This window comes from Periplaneta americana, chromosome 7, assembly GCF_040183065.1.
Source record: "Periplaneta americana isolate PAMFEO1 chromosome 7, P.americana_PAMFEO1_priV1, whole genome shotgun sequence".
Taxonomy (NCBI): domain Eukaryota; kingdom Metazoa; phylum Arthropoda; class Insecta; order Blattodea; family Blattidae; genus Periplaneta; species Periplaneta americana.
Window position 1 is genome coordinate 25,810,254 of NC_091123.1, and position 18,791 is coordinate 25,829,044.

The following is an 18,791-nucleotide window of genomic DNA, read 5'->3' on the forward strand; positions in this document are numbered from 1 at the left end:
TACTAGGTATAGGAAGGAAGAAAAGTAGTTCATCCATTTACGTAAACTAGGAAATATTGCGATTTTGAGTTTGATGATTTTCATTAGGTTTTTCTTTAATCAAAGTACAGTACTGTATTAAGAATAAGTGTTTTTACTCACGAAGTGAGTTATCCATGCGAACGTATTCATAATGCAGTGTATACAGTATTATACTGTCTACAGCACATTAGCGTACAATATAGAGAAAGAAGTTAAATTGAAAAATAATCATAATATGAATATTTAAACACAATTTTGAAAATGGTGGCCGTTCATTTCGATACAGGCTTCAGTTCTTTTGTGCATATTATCGCACTATAGACTATTGCATCTAATTCCAATTGCCAGTTTCGTCCTTCGTATTACTAGTAACTCATGTTGAAATAATTCTGTATCTACTCTACGTACTGTAAATTCAATCTTCACTTCTGCCCGACCCGAAAATATAAAATTACTCAGACATGCTATCTACTGTCCGTCCAAGTGGTTATGCCGCAGGATTGTAGAAAGGGAGGAAATCACGTGACAGTTAATTACTTAACGAGGCCCTTTTATTTAAGTTAAATTAAACAGCTGTATAATATTACGTAAACTTCCAATTCTTAAGAGAAATTAATGTTTTCAGAAAAGAGCTAAGACAGCCCAGCTATTACAGAGGGGCGAGCAGAAGCAGGTGGGGGAAATCGGGATGCGACGTAGGCAAACGGACAGTACCTGTGCGAAAATATGATTCAATATTGAAAGCTCTTTCGTCACTGGAAAACGCGAACATATTTCTGGAACGTACTATACTCAGTAACTCAGTACTGCTTACTATCTGCGGTCTTGGTTCTGTGTGGAGTTGGAACTTCCTTAGTAGAAAGGATGGGAGTGAAGTACATTCAAAAACTCAGGTACAATAAAAATTGAAGTAAAAATAAAATGATGTCCCTGTATATAGATAATATGTACAGTGACATCAAATCTTAGTTGTGCCCTCCTGTAAAATTAATATTTTGTAATTTAGATCTACATTATTCTCAACACTTCAGTTCTCCGTCACTTCGTCACGTAAAAATGCAAGATCAAGATCGTCGGTTGTTTCTGCTTCGTTCCGTTGTCATGACAGCGACTTTAGGCTCGTTGGAGAAACTTGAAACCAAAATGTAGTGTGGAATAGCGACGAACTCTAAATGCAGTGACATCCATGTGTTCCTCGTTTTACTTTTTGTGGCTCCTTTGGGGTAATGGATACAGAGATTTGTAGTCTCACATCTGCTTCACATGATCAACTTTTTTTTTATTTAAAGGAAACAAAAACAAATCCAGTCCATAAAGTAAACTATATTAATTCATGCAACAAACTAGGCCGCCAAGCGAAGAGTAAAGCTACAGGAGCTCCGACTTCAGCTGCTATTGCAACAGATCCAGAGCGGCGGAGATGGAATTCAATGCACTTACTGTGCCGGATAACAGATGACAATCTTACGAGGAAAAAAGTTGTTATAATGTCTTCTATTATAGTACACGATTGCGTCATAAGTTGAATATCTAGTAATAATTTTATTGTCCACTCTGGCAAAGTTTCACAACGAATATAATTAGATTTATATGCCATTTGGGTTGACGAGTAACTCTTATATACGTTAGCTTGATAGCTTTGATAGCTATACCAGACACTATTTAAGAAGGCATGCCGATCAGAGAGCTGCAAAACAGCGCTTACATCCGAATTAGATTCGGCCGGTTAGAGAACGTCCTCCAAGGTCGGGCAACAAACCGAATATTCGATTTTCAACCTGTTATCCCTTATGTTTTGCAGGTAGACAGAACACCAGACGCACTTTATCATACATGAAACCGACATTTTCTGAGTATACAAACGGAGTAACAATTGAAGGAAATATAGTCTATTTTGTCTTACTTACTTACTTACTTACTTACTTACTTACTTACTTACTTACTTACTTACTTACTTACTTACTTACTTACTTACTTACTTACTTACTTACTTACTTACTTACTTACTTACTGGCTTTTAAGGAACCCGGAGGTTCATTGCCGCCCCCACACAAGCCCGCCACTTTGTCTATTTTGTCTTATTATTATTAAATGATGGTTTATTTAACGACGCTCGCAACTGCAGAGGTTACATCAGCGTCGCCGGTGTGTCGGAATTTTTGTCCCGCAGGAGTTCTTTTATATGCCAGTAAATCTACTGACATGAACCTGTCAAATTTAAACACACTTAAATGCCATCGACCTCGGCCGACTTTGTCTTATTAAAATATGTGTTTGCTTGATATAGGTCTACATTATTGACTGGACACTTTAATTCACTTATCTTCATAACTAATACATAAATGAACAATTGGACACCACTAATAACAAAGGAAATAAGTGTAATGCTGGATATGAAATCCGGTGCGTAAAGAAATGCAAGAATAAAATAAATTACAATTAGGCCTACTTACTAAAGAGAAGAGCAAATAAGTACATAAGCCTACATTCTAGTGTAATATTTACATTTTAAACTAAAAATGCATACCTCTAAAACAGTAGTTGTTAATAATTATACATATTCATTCATGCATGCATAGTGTTCTACCCAAGGTTAGGTCTTTCACTGCAAACCCAGCATTCTCCAGTCTTTCCTATTTTCTGCCTTCCTCTGTCTCCTTGTGTGATTCACATATCTTAATGTCGTCTATCATCTGATATCTTCTTCTGCCCCGAACTTTCTCCCGTTCACCATTCCTTCCAGTGCATCCTTCAGTAAGCAGTTTCTTCTCAGCCAGTGACCCAACCAATTCCTTTTTCTCTTTCTGATCAGTTTCAGCATCATTCTTTCTTCACCCACTCTTTCCAACACAATTGAATTTTTTTATCTGTCTGTCCACTTCACACGCTCCATTCTTCTTCATATCCACATTTCAAATGCGTGTATTCGTTTCTCTTAATTTCGTCGTAATGTCCATATTTCTGCCCCCATACAATGCCACACTCCACACAAAGCACTTTACTAGACTGAATCTGCTTTACAGGAAGCTTTACCTGAAAGACTAGATTTACTTTACTAGTCTCTTCCTCAGTTCTTTTTTCTAGAGGTCCGCAGAATATTGTTAAAATATAATGCCTTTTAATTACTCTAAAGACCTGCATTATTATATCATTAATAAATCATACTTTAAGAAGACAGAGTGTTATTAACAAAACGAAAAGTACTCTGAAGCTCAAATGCTTGTACTTTCACGAAGAATGTTGTTGCCCTTGAAGGTACCCAACTGTAATACCTGGACTGGATGAATGACTCAATCAATGAATCTATGAATGAATCAACTAATGAATTAATGAATTAATCAATCAGTCAGTGAATCAATGAATGAATCAATCAATCCATACATGAATGAATCCATAAATCGATGTATGAATGAATCAATGAATAGATGGATGGATGAATGAATGAATGATGAATGAATCGATGGATGATTGATTGATCTTGTTACGGATTTTAATACCGACGAACCTTGGTTTATTAATAATAATAATCTCCCTCTCATTGAAATTCTGGCTGATACATTGTTATCAGGCAAAACATCTTACTTGATATTACGTGTCATAATTAAATTTAATTGAATTGAAAGAAAGGGAAATGGGAAGAGAAACTTTAAAAGGTACGCGAAAACCCGTCCTTGCAAGGGAGTTCGGACTGAGAAAAACTGAATATGTGAACTCCTAGCTTGTTGCCCACTAGTCTCACTTCGGACTTCGCTGTTCTGTTGAAGGAACTCTAGAAAATTTTGAAAGAGAAAAAGCTGAAAATGGAAGTAACCTATTAGGTATCATGTACGGGGTGAGGGGAGGCGATATGTATCAGAGGAAAAGTAATATTGTTTATATACATCTGTAGTCTGGTTAGTGTAATACGTTGCTAGTCAGCGATATATGCAATGAGGGGGAAAAGGAACTGCTCGCCACTATTATCTTCTGGCTTATTTGCCTCATGAGTGATGCTTTATTGGTGTCAGTTATGAGGTTCAAACCTGTCTTCGGACAGTTGACTAAACAAGCAACAATAATAATATTAATAATAACAATAAGAAGCAGAAGAAGAAGAAGAAGAAGAAGGTCTGCTGTCAAAAAATCTGAAAGATAGAATTTATAAAACAGTTATATTACCGGTTCTTTATGGTTGTGAAACTTGGACTCTCACTTTGAGAGAGGAACATAGGTTAAGGGTGTTTGAGAATAAGGTGCTTAGGAAAATATTTGGGGCTAAGAGGGATGGAGTTACAGGAGAATGAAGTGTTCATAAACTGTAATATATAATTTTTTATGTTTCTTATCAAATCTATGAACACTGTATAATTGGCCCAACATGTGTGGTTTATCTTTGAATATGAAAAAAGCTAGTGAAGAAAAATTTGTCAACTTTTACTACGACGTGCGTCTTAAAATAGAACTTTTAAATAAAAAAAAATGGTTTAATAAAACCTGCTTAAAGGAGGCCTTAAGAGTCTCCTTTAAGCAAAGCAACAACGCGGTTCGATCACCTGAACCAGCCGCCGCGGTAAAGTCACTGAGGATGGAGAAGCATCTCCGAAACATGTCTGACTTTTACTAATTTTTTAATAATTATATTATATTTATTAGTGTTCATATAACTGTAATATATAATTTTTTACGTTTCTCATAGAATGAAGAAAGTTACACAACACAGAACTGCACGCATTGTATTCTACACCTGACATAATTAGGAACATTAAATCCAGACGTTTCAGATGGGCAGGGTATGTAGCACGTATGGGCGAATCCAGAAATGCATATAAAGTGTTAGTTGGGAGGTCGGAGGGGAAAAGACCTTTGGGGAGGCCGAGACGTAGATGGGAGGATAATATTAAAATGGATTTGAGGGAGGTGGGATATGATGGTAGAGACTGGATTAATCTTGCTCAGGATAGGGACCAATGGCGGGCTTATGTGAGGGCGGCAATGAACCTCCGGGTTCCTTAAAAGCCAGTAAGTAGTAATAATAATAATAATAATAAGAAGAAGAAGAAGAAGAAGAAGAAGAAGAATAAGAAGAAGAATTTGATGATAATGATGGATACGTTAGCGTGGCTTTGTGTCCCCTTTTTTTTCACATCTCTCTCTCTCACTCACAGAATATGTAGTGAAACAAAAAAGCATCCGAATCCTGCGTTATTCCTCCACATCCGGTTTGTCTTCATTTAGCCCGTTCTCCCAGTTGCTGCGTGACTCTTTATACCCCAAGAAGGTAACGAACCATTGTGTTCGGCCTCAGTGCCTCAAGTTTGCCAAACATAGCGCGCAAGGTCGGGTCTACCATCCATCACTATCTGGGCTCCAGGTCGGGCGCCAAAGCTTCATAAATCGCACACGATTCACGAATACTACGGACTGTTTCTATTACGTGGAGTTCACCTTCAGACAGCTTAGCGGTCCCGACGTGCTTGCTTCCTTGCTGGATAAACTGCCGGTAGGTTTTCCTGACATAAACATCGTACTTGCAGCATTTATTTCTTGGTGAGGATACACGCTCGCAACTTGTAGAACTGTTCCCAGTTCTTGTCCAGTCATGTTGGAAGTATAAACACGTATTCCGCTTTTCACTGTACTTACTTACAAATGGCTTTTAAGGAACCCGCAGGTTCAATCCCGCCCTCACATAGGCCCGCCGTCGGTCCCTATCCTGTGCAAGATTAATCCAGTCTCTACCATTATATCCCATCGCCCTCAAATCCATTTTAATATTAGCCTCCTATCTACGTCTCGCCCTCCCCAAAGGTCTTTTTCCCTCCGGCCTCCCAACTAACACTCTATATGCATTTCTGGATTCGCCCATACGTGCTATATGCCCTGCCCATCTCAAACGTCTGGATTTAATGTTTCTAATTATGTCCCGCGCCGTGGCGTCGTGGTCAAGGCATCCCGCCTAGGACTCGCGTTACGGAATGCGCGCTGGTTCGAGTCCTCATGGGGGAAGACATTTTCTCATGAAATTTCGGCCAGTGTATGGGACCGGTGCCCACCCAGCATCGTGATGCACTTGGGGAGCTACGATAGGTAGCGAAATCCGGTTGCGAATACCAGCCATAACGGCTGCGGGGATCATCTTGCTAACCACACGATACCTCCATTCTGGTTGGATGATCGTCCACCTCTGTTTCGGCATGTGAGCGTGAGGCCAGCAGCCGGCTGGTCGGTCTAGGCCCTTCACGGGCTGTAGCGCCATGGATTTAAATTATGTCAGGTGTAGAATACAATGAGTGCAATTCTGCATTGTGTAACTTTCTCCATTCTCCTTAACTTCAACCCTCTTAGCCCCAAATATTTTCCTAGCACCTTATTCTCAAACGCCCTTAATCTCTGTTCCCCTCTCAAAATGAGAGTCCAAGTTTCACAACCATACAGAACAACCGGTAATGTAACTGTTTTATAAATTCTAACTTTAATATTTTTTTACAGCAGACTAGATGACAAAAGCTTCTCAACCGAATAATAACAGGCATTTCCATATTTATTCTGCGTTTAATTTCCTCCCGAGTGTCATTTATATTTGTTATTATTGCTCCAAGATGTTTGAATTTTTCTACCTCTTCGAAGGATTAATCTCCAATTTTTATATTTCCATTTTGTACAATATTCTGGTCTTTGCTTTTCGGGATTTACTTCCAAAACTATCGTTTTACTTGCTTCGAGTAACATTTCCGTGTTTTCCCTGAGCGTATGTGGATTTTCTCCTAACATATTCACGTCATCCGCATAGACAAGCAGCTGATGTAACCCGTTCAATTCCAAACCCTGTCTGTTATCCTGGACTTTCCTAATGGCATATTCTAGAGCAAAGTTAAAAAGTAAAGGTGATAGTGCATCTCCTTGCTTTAGCCCGCAGTGAATTGAAGAGCATCAGACAAAACCTGGCCTATACGGACTCTGCTTTAATTTCACTGAGACACATTTTAATTAATCGAAATAGTTTCTTGGGAATACCAAATTCAATAAGAATATTGTATAATATCATGCACTTAACATTAATAGTTTCGACATGTCAGAAACATAATGTCTTAGCTGGGAATTATTTTTATTTGCATTACGAAAGTTTCTTCCTGTTTCGTATAGTAAGAAAATATAGTTTTTTGTTATCTTGAACGAGAAATATGTCACGTCCTTACGAAGGTCGAACTTTTGGCGCCAGGACTGGAATGGGCAACTGTGCTCCTTATATAGGGATTACGGGTTTATAACGAGCGTGTTGACCTCTAGTTTTTTGCCAGTCGAAATAATTGCACATCGTTTCTAACTGTCTTAGCATTGTCTGGGCGCCTTAAATTAATGGCCTGGCTGTTTCCCGTTTATTTGTGACGGTTGCCTTGCCGCCTAGGCCACGAAGCGCCAGCAATAGATCATCATCAGCTGTTGCTAAGCCTGTTCATTTATTTCTGAGCTGTGTCGTTCTGCCGTCTATAAGAACTCCAATTTCTTCAAGACAACAAATCATCTATTCTTCACAAGGCTCAAGTGATAGCCTTCTGGCTATGAAATATCAGATCCGTGTTCGATTCCTGGCAGGAATGTGGGATATTTATCGACACCTCTTGTATTTTCTTAGTCACTAAACTTGCACCATGCTGACGGTAAGACCAAGGTCGACACCTCTGTCGGCAATACAGTGAAACATCGAAAGTTGGCTGTTTTTCGTGTTTTGCTACACAGTTGTGAAGAAAGTAAGCATTGTTACATATAAATTGTTCCTTTTATGTTATTTTCATAATGTATTTCATAATTATTTACTACTGCGGAATTAGCCAAGTCCTATTGCGGATTTATCCGCACTGTTACGGAATTATCCGAGTTGTTCTTTTTCAACTGTAATGCTTGTACAACTAAATATATTTGCATTTTAATAGGTCTCTTTATCTCATTTGGTAATGAAAGATTTCGCCCATGTGTACATACCTTGATAATATTTTTCAATAAACATTTTGATAAAAATATGATAGATTTAGTTCTAAATATTGCGGAATTGGCCGAGTCTCCCCTATGTATAAGCTATTAAAATCTGCACAGATTTATTAGTTCCATCCTGTATATATATTTTAACAGCTTATTTCTTGGATAGAGCACAACAACAATAATTCTAATACCATATTCTCCAAAATGAATATTTTTCTAAAAGATATGTATATAATTTTCCCCTATATATAAGACGTTTGTTTATTTATTTATTTACTTATGTATTTATTTATTAGTTTACTTACGTATTTATTTATCTATTTATTTATTTACTTATTTACTTATTTACTTATGTATTTATGTATTTATTTATTTACTTATTTATTTATTTACTTATTTATTTATTTACTCATTTATTTATTTACTTATTTACTTATGTATTTATTTACTTATTTATTTATCTATTTATTTATTTATTTACTTATTTACTTATGTATATGTGTATTTATATATTTATTTATTTATTTACTTATTTATTTATTTATTTACTTATTTACTTACTTACTTATTTAATTATGTACTTATTTACTTATTTATTTATTTACTTATTTACTTATTTATTTACTTATTTATTTATTTACTTACTTATTTACTTATTTATTTATTTGCTTATTTACTTATGTATTTATGTATTTATTTATTTACCTATTTATTTACTTATTTACTTATTTATTTATGTATTTATGTATTTATATATTTATTTATTTATTTACTTATTTACTTACTTACTTATTTATTTATTTACTTATTTATTTATGTATTTATATATTTATTTACTTATTTATTTATTTATTTATTTATTTATTTATTTATTTATTTATTTATTTATTTATTTACTTATTTACTTACTTACTTATTTACTTATTTAATTACATACTTATTTACTTATTTATTTATTTACTTACTTACTTATTTATTTATTTATTTATTTATTTATTTATTTATTTATTTATTTATTTATTTATTTATTTATTTATTTATTTATTTATTTATTCTGATATAGGCCTTGGGGCTTCGGCTCCTGAGGCGAAATGGGACATGGTTCTATCAGGGGCTGAGGTAGGATGGTCCACCTATCAGCGTCAGGTTCACGAATGCCACCCAGACCACCTGCCGGAGTAGGACAATCATCGCATAAATAAGCCCATAAAGAGCCAAAGCTTGCCATGTGCGAACCCGCCCAGCCCTCGTCAAGCAATCGAAATTACTGTGGAGCTAATCTGTGAATCTTTTCGTTGTTGCAGGGCCATGAGCTCAGCTCCGGGGGACGCGTAACCATCACCACGGAGGACGGCGTGGCGTGCCTGGTTATCGAGCACATCACGGCGGACGATAGCGGGAAGTACGTGGTCAGCGTGGAGAACAACCTGGGGGCCGACTGCCACTTCGCCTCGGTCGCTGTCGAAGGTAGGACAACCGCATTGGACCACTTTTTGTGACAGGGTACCAAGATTTATGACATTTCCAAATTTGGAGTTTTATATATTACTTTTGGAACCGTGCTCATTAGAAAATACCGATTGAGAAGGAATTCTATTGTGTGTAGTTCTTAGAGAAAGAAAGTGATTTCCATTTTCTTATCTTTCATCCTTACTTAGGATTGGAAGAATTCTTTTACTATGAAGGAAAGCGGCTTTATAAATGTCTTCATTTACTCGTATATAGGCCTATGTAACAAAACAGAAACGCCGAAATCCTTGATTGTTAAAACAAATTAGTAATATGCGTCATCTCATATTAGTTTCTGTTATGTAAACAAATAGTGCAGGCAGAGGAGACAAACCAAATGACACTCTGGAGGAAATTAAACGCAGAATAAATATGGGAAATGCCTGTTATTATTCGGTTGAGAAGCTTTTGTCATCTAGTCTGCTGTCAAAAAAACTTGAAAGTTAGAATTTATAAAACAGTTATATTACCGGTTGTTCTATAGGGTTGTGAAACTTGGACTCTCACTTTGAGAGAGGAACAGAGATTGAGGGTTTTGAGAACAAGGTTCTTTGAAAATATTTGGGGCTAAGAGGGATGAAGTTACAGGAGAATGGAGAAAGTTACACAACGCAGAGCTGCACGCATTGTATCCTTCACCTGACATAATTAAGAACATTAAATCCAGACGTTTGAGATGGGCTGGGCATGTAGCAAGTATGGGCGAATCCAGAAATGCATATAGAGTGTTAGTTGGGAGGCCGGAAGGAAAAAGACCTTTGGGGAGGCCGAGACGTAGGTGGGAAGATAATATTAAAATGGATTTGAGGGAGGTGGGATATGATGGTAGAGACTGGATTAATCTTGCTCAGGATAGGGACCGGTGGCGGGCTTATGTGAGGGCGGCAATGAACCTCCGGGTTCCTTAAAAGCCAGTAAGTAAGTAAGAGGAGACAAACCAATGAGCGTATCGCCAACTGACTTATAAAACATCGTTAAGTCGATTTATTCTTGAATATTGGGTTATGGATGAAATCTGTGTATGTTTACAAAGCGCATCTGCTGAAAAAACCTCGTAAGTCTAAAAATGGTATATTTTATAAATAGTAAGTGCGTAACAGAGTTGATCCAGAAGCTATAAGATGACACCCCATTACTGGACTCGCCCCTCCTGGCTATCAACCAATTGGAAGTTTAAATCTACATGCTTTCAAGTCATAGATAGCCGGATATACAGGCTGATTCAAAACCTCTGCGACAAACTCTGAGGGGTGATAGATCTAACAATAAGGAACCCTTTTTGTTAAACAACCTATGTCTTTTGATGAGTCGTTTCGAAATTACCGTTGAAAATGTTTTTGGGCGGGCGTACGTCAATGTATGCGAATGTGTGCTCCCCTGTTTGTTTGTTGAGATGTTTGTAAGGGACGAGAAGGGTTGTTGTTGTTTGTTTACGTTTAATGTTCAATACCTTTTCCTTTCAGTTCAGTGTAATCATCAATTGAGAATTTTTGTGCGATTCAGTATTTGTCCTTGATATGAAAAATAAAATACATTTTGCACATCTGTGGGAGAAGCTAGCTTCTAAATAATATTACAGTGGGACTTACCACTTTTCTTACTGAACTTAACCAGGGACATAGACCCTTTTTTGGAAAAACTAATTTTCAGTGATATTGACGCTTACAGCCTTTCTATTTGTAGTCTTAAATGTATTGTTTATATTAAAATTTTGAAAGTCAAAATCAAAATTATGTTCCAGAAATGTTTAATTGACGTGTTTTCAGGAGTAAAATATCATAGAAATTTTTAATTTATCTTTAAAAATGACTTAGATATCCAGTTTAGTGAATTATTATATCCTGCTATTTTGTTTTCCAAAATTTGAGCCTCAATTTAAAAAAAAACTAATGTCGAATTTAGTAGTTGCAACTATGATATTTGCACACAGTACACACAAAAAATTAAAGTTGTGCATCACGTAGGAAAAAAATTTCAAATTTTGCTCTCTCTTTCCCTTAGTAAACCCTCAGTCTATAGACCTCCAAATAATGTTAGATGTAAAGATTGAATGCGATAAGTATGCACTCAGAGACATTAAAAAAACGTCGAAGTAATTGTAATTCATCATGTTCAAAGGAACAGACAGATGACAAAGCAAGACGGAGCTGTAATGAAATACATTTCCGCTTCTACAAATTGTGGAGTTGTCGGGAGTTGAAATTTTGCGTCAAGACGTGGGGTCAGTTAGAAAGTCTGACCGTCTGTCGGGTCGGCTGCTAGACGTCGTCGTAACGGACAGGTTCCACTCCTGTCGATTTCAAGTTGTGGCAGAACTGCCAGCCATCTGGTCGGCCTAGTCTACTAGCTTTGCCAATCTATACAATTGAAATTATCTGGTTCGTTCCTAACAAAAAGAACTACTTCGTACAAAATGTAGAATAATACTTCTCCTATTGTGATTAAAAGATATACGTAGATATAGTGCTGGTCTTCTTACTTTATACCCTAATAGTGAAACCTATACGTTTCCTCTACATAAGCTAGTGAATTGTAGGATAATGATTTTCTAGCTAAGAGGTTGAATTTTCTTTTGCCAATTTTGTTTTGAATTTCGGTACTGACAATTACTACAACTGGCAGTTATTTTCTAACTATTATGCTGGAAGTATCGTTTGTCTTTGAAGAAGCTGCAAAATGTTCTTGAAACTGAAGTTATTTTAAATTTAAACGTAATTAATAATAAATAATACATTAATAACAAACAGTAGACCAATATATTTGAAAGTGATATTCGGATTTCGGGGTTCGTACTAATTATTTCATGCGGTCAAACAACATAAATTTTTAGGTTAGATCTCATAATCATAAACTGTTTAGTAAAACCAATGAATTTTTTGTTGCCAGGAAATTTTTTAGTAGGTTATTTTATGCCGCTTTATCAACATCTCAGGTTATTTAGCGTCTGAATGAGATGAAGGTGATTATACCGGTGAAATGAGTCCGAGGTCCAGCACCGAAAGTTACTCAGCATTTGCTCATATTGGGTTGAGGGAAAACCCCGGAAAAAATCTCAGCCAGGTAACTTGCCCCGACCGGGAATCGAACTCGGGCCACCTGATTTCGCGGCCAGACTCGCTAACCGTTACTATGCCATTCAGTATTATGTCCACTTTGTTCCACTTGATGCGTCATTCATTGGTATCAACGAGGACGACGAAGACCTGTAAAATGCCGTTAGCAATACGATTAGGTTACAGCTTAACAAGAAGTAAATGAAATTATTGATAAAGGGAAAGTAAAAAAAATATTCTAGCCCCTCAAGTGTAATAATTTCTGATAGCTTTGGTGATAAATCACGTAAACGTCTGTGTTTTTCGAGAAGAGTGGCAGGAATCTTTTGTGTAGGTAGATTGTAAATGTTATAGTTGTAATCCCCTGGTAGAGGTTAAATAAATAAATACTAATACTAATTAGATTAGTTCTGGTTACGTTAAGTTAGGTTAGTTTATATTAGGTTATTAATTACATCAAAATGATGGGTTCCTAGTTTCCAACAAGTTAACATTTCTATTATCACAAAATTTATAGGTACTCTACTATTTTTCAACTTATTTTGTGGTTATTTTGGTAAGTTTTTGTATTTTTTTTACATATGAATATATATATATATATATATATATATATATATATATATATATATATATATATACTGTTATAAAAGTACTACTTTGAATATGTGGACTGATAGGTGGAAGGAATGAGTGCAATAAAACTGTCAGTAATGTTTGTGTCCCTAATTTTTACTTACGAAAGTTGACAAGCCTATGTATCACCCAGAATTACAGCTAAACTAATAGGCTATATTTCATCCTAGCCGTTTCTTTCACTCCATCTTTTGTCGATCAATGATACAGAATTTCTCATTTTTAAATAAAAATTTATTTTCTTCCATCTAGTCCTAAAATAGGAAAAATTTCCCGCGGCCAGGGAAATTTTCCATTTGTCAAAACTGCCTGAAAACGACGAAAGCATAACATCGCGGTCTTTCTGTTGAGCATCGTATTCATGGAACAACTGCGGTCACGTGACTGGAGTCGTGATGCTTTCATTAGCTCCGGAGCGGATGCTGAACAATCCATTCCTGACGTAGTAATTATGACGCAAAGTCGTTACGTAAAAACTTGTAACAGTTGAATAGCTTTCGGTTTTTCATCACGCATCCCATTGTTGCAGAACTAATATATAGCGCTTTTAAATTGGCAAAGTCATGTTAGTAAATATATTTCGCAGTGACTGTTGATATGGAAATTTGTATACATCGTGTTCCCGGCTGTGCTTAAAAGATCTGCCACTAATCTGCACTTAATGCTCGTTGCTGCACGTGAAAGAAATGGCCGAAGCATTTTGTGCATGCGCACAAGAAATCTCCAACCGAGCTAAGTAACTGTTCTAAGAAAACATTGATTTCTTTCCTGAATATCTGGTGGCCATTTGCGACTTTAAAATCTCAAACAATTTTGCGTTTGAGACTTTTATATTTGTATAATAAACATCATAATGAAATGATATAATCTTTAATTTATACGATTTATTGTATTTAAATGGATTTACTATCAGAGATCATTTGCGTTTTGTTACGATATGGTGAAATTCGTAGAAATTTGGCAAATACAAATACCATGCATTACGATTTGAACAAAACTCTACAGAGTGACGTTAACTACACATTGTTTAGATTTAGCTTTGACAGACAAAAAAAGAGTCTTAAATAATTGAACATCAAATAATCACGAAGTAGAAACAACAGAAATCTCGTGCCGCGCTTCGTTTCTTTACCGTTTCTTTTATTAAGTGTTATTACTTTTAAACTCATTAAATAATTAAATATTATATAACTTTTATTGAAGTAATATTAGAATAACATTAATATGAAAGACGATCTTCTGATTGCATATAACAGACTGCATGGATATATTACTTCTAATAAAAATGACCTGGAATTTAAGAACGCAAGCGTAAAAGGAGCTTCTTGGAAAGGATAATTAAAGTTTATCGAGGGGACAATCTTCACGTATTGGAATTTATAAACGGGTTGGCAACACTGATTAATTTAAATGTAACAGCGTCAGTTTACGTTTCCATAACTTCTGTCTCCTGGCGTCTCTTTCCACTAGCTCTAGAACTGTGATGTCTTCTTTCATAATACAAAGCATAGTAAGTCTGCTTAAATTGCTTATTTTTATGATGTCATCCGCTAATACGCAGGCGTCGATGTAAACTTCAGGGATTTTGATGGTTATAACATGGAACGATCCCCGTATAGATCCCATGGTCTTGATCTTGTGTAGAAGGCAGTACAGTGCAGTAATTTTTTTCTTGTTGCTTAGTGAAATTATGACGGAGAAACAGGAGTGACCTGACAAAAGATATTATTTTAGACATCTATTTTATCCAACAGTTGTTCATACCTATTTCGCGAGGACAAGACTTTATAAATTGCAGGTCTAACGTCTTGTAAAATATGGTCTTGTATCTTTCTGTTTTTCAAAAGAAAATTTTTGTTTGTTTGCTTTTTTTGCGTATCCACGTGTCTCTCGCGGTTACCACAACTACCTCTTTTGTTTTCCTGAAGAGGGTAAAATAATATATTGCTTCCATAAATATTCGTAAATTATGACTAGTGATGTCACACAGAAATGACGAGTGACATCACCACGTAATCAGTCACTTCTGTAAAATAAACAAAGATGTGCATGATTTAAAAGCCTGTGGACATGAGAGTAAGCTCTGACTTATAACAGCGATGTTTATTTGTTTCCTTAAAATTCATTGTTCGTAAATCTGTCTTAACAAAATGGCTAAGAAACAAATGCAGATGAGTATTTTGCACGAAATTGAATAGTTCGTAGCAATTCGTGACACACTTGAAGAAGTAGGGACGATAAGAGAAAAACTGTGGAAATAAATTTTTTGGCTACCACAGAGCCATTAACAGAAGAATTTTTGCTGTGATAATTTTGGTTGTGACCGTAGGATGTTATCAAACGTGGCCAGTTTCGAATTTCTTCCATTGCTATATCACTTAAGCCTAAAGTAAATCCTTTACTATACCGAAATTCTGAAGTAATCTTAAATGCCTTCCTTCTGCCTATAACACACGCCTTGTCTACAATATATTTGATCACTGATTATTACCGATTAAAATTTGAGCTAAATCTTATTTCTGATTCCATTATTATAAGGTTTATTTCACCTATAGGAAAAAACTTTGTAGGACCTATCTTACAAGTTTCTTAATAATGCTACTAATATATTGTGAAACAAAGTAATTGTCCACCGACGTAGTCGGCCTGGGTAGCTAGTCGGTATAGCGCTGGCCTTCTGTGCTCGAGGTTGCGGGTTCGATCTCGGCCCAGATCGATGGCATTTAAGTGTGCTTAAATGCGACAGGCTCATGTGAGTAGATTTAGTGGCATGTGAAAAAAACTCCTGCGGGACAAAATTCCGGCACACCGGCGACGGTGATATAACCTCGGTAGTTGCGAGCGTCGTTAAATAAACCATAATTTAAAAAATTTTCCACCATCGTACCTCAGGCGTTAGCGTTTTGCCTGCTATTTTGAGTTGCGTTCGGGCATGGGTTTAATTCCCGCTTGGTTTGTTTTCCTGGTTGGATGTTTTCCTAGGTTTTCTCCAGCTATACAGAATTTATCTTTACCAAGAAAAACTGCAAAAGACAGAAAATAGGAAAGATTGGAGAATGCTGGGTTTGCAGTGAAGATCTGCCCTTCTACCCTTGGGCAGAAAACTATGAATGAAAGGCGAATGTCGAATAATTCATCGCGAATCCTCAGCCTCATCTCGCCAAATATCATCTCGATATCACCAATTCCATCGACGCTAAATAGACTGTATATTTGACAGAGCATCGTTACATAACCCAAAAATAATACAAGCCACAGCAAAGGACAGGTGAAGAAAATGCAGCAATACATTTTGTTGTCCAGTGGTAACATAAGTCAACAGAAGATAACATAATAAAAATTGAAACTTTACCACAAACATACTCGTATATTTTGCTATTTGTAGTGCATCGGGTAGACATTTTTATAGTCTCTCCATACAATGAATTTCCTACATAGTGATATATTTTATGTAAATGCTTAAAATTTTGTGAAAACATTGGAACTATTTGTCACAGATAAACAACACCAGACACTTGCTAAGACACGTACGCGTTCACACCTGTGGAGTAACGGTCAGCGCGTCTGGCCGAGAAACCAGGTGGCCCGGGTTCGAATCCCGGTCGGAAAGTTACCTTGTCGAGGTTTTTCCGGGGTTTTCCCTCAACCCAATACGAGCAAATGCTGGGTAACTTTCGGTGCTGGACCCCAGACTCATTTCACCGGCATTATCACCTTCATCTCATTCAGACGCTAAATAACCTAAGATGTTGATAAAGCGTCGTAAAATAACCCACAAAAAAAAAGACACGTACGCCTATTTGTCTTCAAAGCGAGATCTAATTCTATTTCTGTGCTTGAAGTGCACAGATCCAATTCCTGGTATAAAATCGCTCAGACGGATGATGTGATGATGGAATCGCAATTTATCATACATGGTGTCTGTAAAGCAACTGTTTTTATTTGGTATCACACAATTCTCAGAACTTCGTTATTCGTGTGTTCTAAATTTAAGTTCCCTGTTCTGATACTGACCTTAACTCTGGCCGCCATCGTCTTCCTTCCAAATACTTGGAATGTACGTACAGAAATAAAGCAGGAAAATTCTTCTCGTTTATTAATACTTGTTGTGAATTTCGGTGAATTCCTAAGGATCTAATTAGTCAAATTCACTCTCCTCACCTCCACGCTGGGCCCCCCTGGGATCTTTTAAGATGCGAAAGGGAGAGGGTGTTCGGAAAGCAACTGGAAGTGTATAATGATTTAATAAAAAAATTGCAATAAAATAATTAAATATTAATAAATCAAAACCTAAAAAATTAAATTTTAAGAAACTTAAAATGATAGTTATTATAAAACCAACACTACTCAAAAATAACAAAAATTATAAAAATATACAATAGAGCTTATCCCCCATAGCATTTACATTAATAAAATAAAACTAAAAAGATAGAAATATAAATAATAATATATGAATTAAATTAATTTCTTGAAAAACCAGAAACCATTGAAGCCGCATTTATCTTTCCAAGAAAAACTGGAAACGTGGAATGATTTGAGTTTGCAGTAAAAGATCTGCCCTTGGGCAGAAAAATATGAATGAATTAATTATTTACGTATGAAGCGTGCGAAGGTCCCTCAGCACTGCGACCATTCCTATTTATGTAACTGACTAAGGGCTCATTCCACGGTAAGGGAATTTCTCGAAACGGGCATTTATTCGAATCCATTTCGTACGGATAGCAGTGTACACACGATTCGATTTTTCTCATACGGTATGTAACTTAAATTTCATTATGCACGGAAAAAATCGAACCGTGTGCACACTGCTGTCCGTAAATCGATCCGAATAATTGCCCGTTTCGAGAAATTTCCGTACCGTGTGAAAGGGCCCTTAGGATTGTGTACACTGCTGTTCGCAAGAATCGATTCGAATAAAAATCCGTTTCGAGAAATTTCCGTACCGTGTGAACAGGCCCTTAGGATCGTGTGTACACTGCTGTTCGCAAGAATCGATTCGAATAAAAATCCGTTTCGAGAAATTTCCGTACCGTGTGAACAGGCCCTTAGGATCGTGTGTACACTGCTGTTCGCAAGAAATCGATTCGAATAAATATCCGTTTCGAGAAATTTCCGTACCGTGTGAACGGGCCCTTAGGATCGTGTGTACACTGCTGTTCGCAAGAAATCGATTCGAATAAATATCCGTTTCGAGAAATTTCCGTACCGTATGAACGGGCCCTTAGGATCGTGTGTACACTGCTGTTCGCAAGAATCGATTCGAATAAAAATCCGTTTCGAGAAATTTCCGTACCGTGTGAACAGGCCCTTAGGATCGTGTGTACACTGCTGTTCGCAAGAAATCGATTCGAATAAATATCCGTTTCGAGAAATTTCCGTACCGTGTGAATGGGCCCTTAGGATCGTGTGTACACTGCTGTTCGCAAGAATCGATTCGAATAAAAATCCGTTTCGAGAAATTTCCGTACCGTGTGAACAGGCCCTTAGGATCGTGTGTACACTGCTGTTCGCAAGAAATCGATTCGAATAAATATCCGTTTCGAGAAATTTCCGTACCGTGTGAACGGGTCCTTAGGATCGTGTGTACACTGGTGTTCGCAAGAAATCGATTCGAATAAA

The 18,791-nt window shown here is 36.6% G+C and overlaps 1 protein-coding gene across 5 annotated transcripts in view; it reads left to right on the forward strand.

The window, feature by feature from the left end:
* Nucleotides 1-18,791, forward strand: part of LOC138702989 (titin homolog) — a 914,774-nt gene that overhangs the window by 850,115 nt on the left and 45,868 nt on the right. For all 5 annotated transcript variants that reach the window (XM_069830459.1, XM_069830463.1, XM_069830460.1 and 2 more), the window contains one exon: nt 9,282-9,444. In XM_069830459.1, coding sequence (XP_069686560.1) covers nt 9,282-9,444 — 163 coding nt within the window. The remainder of the gene's footprint in view (nt 1-9,281; nt 9,445-18,791) is intronic.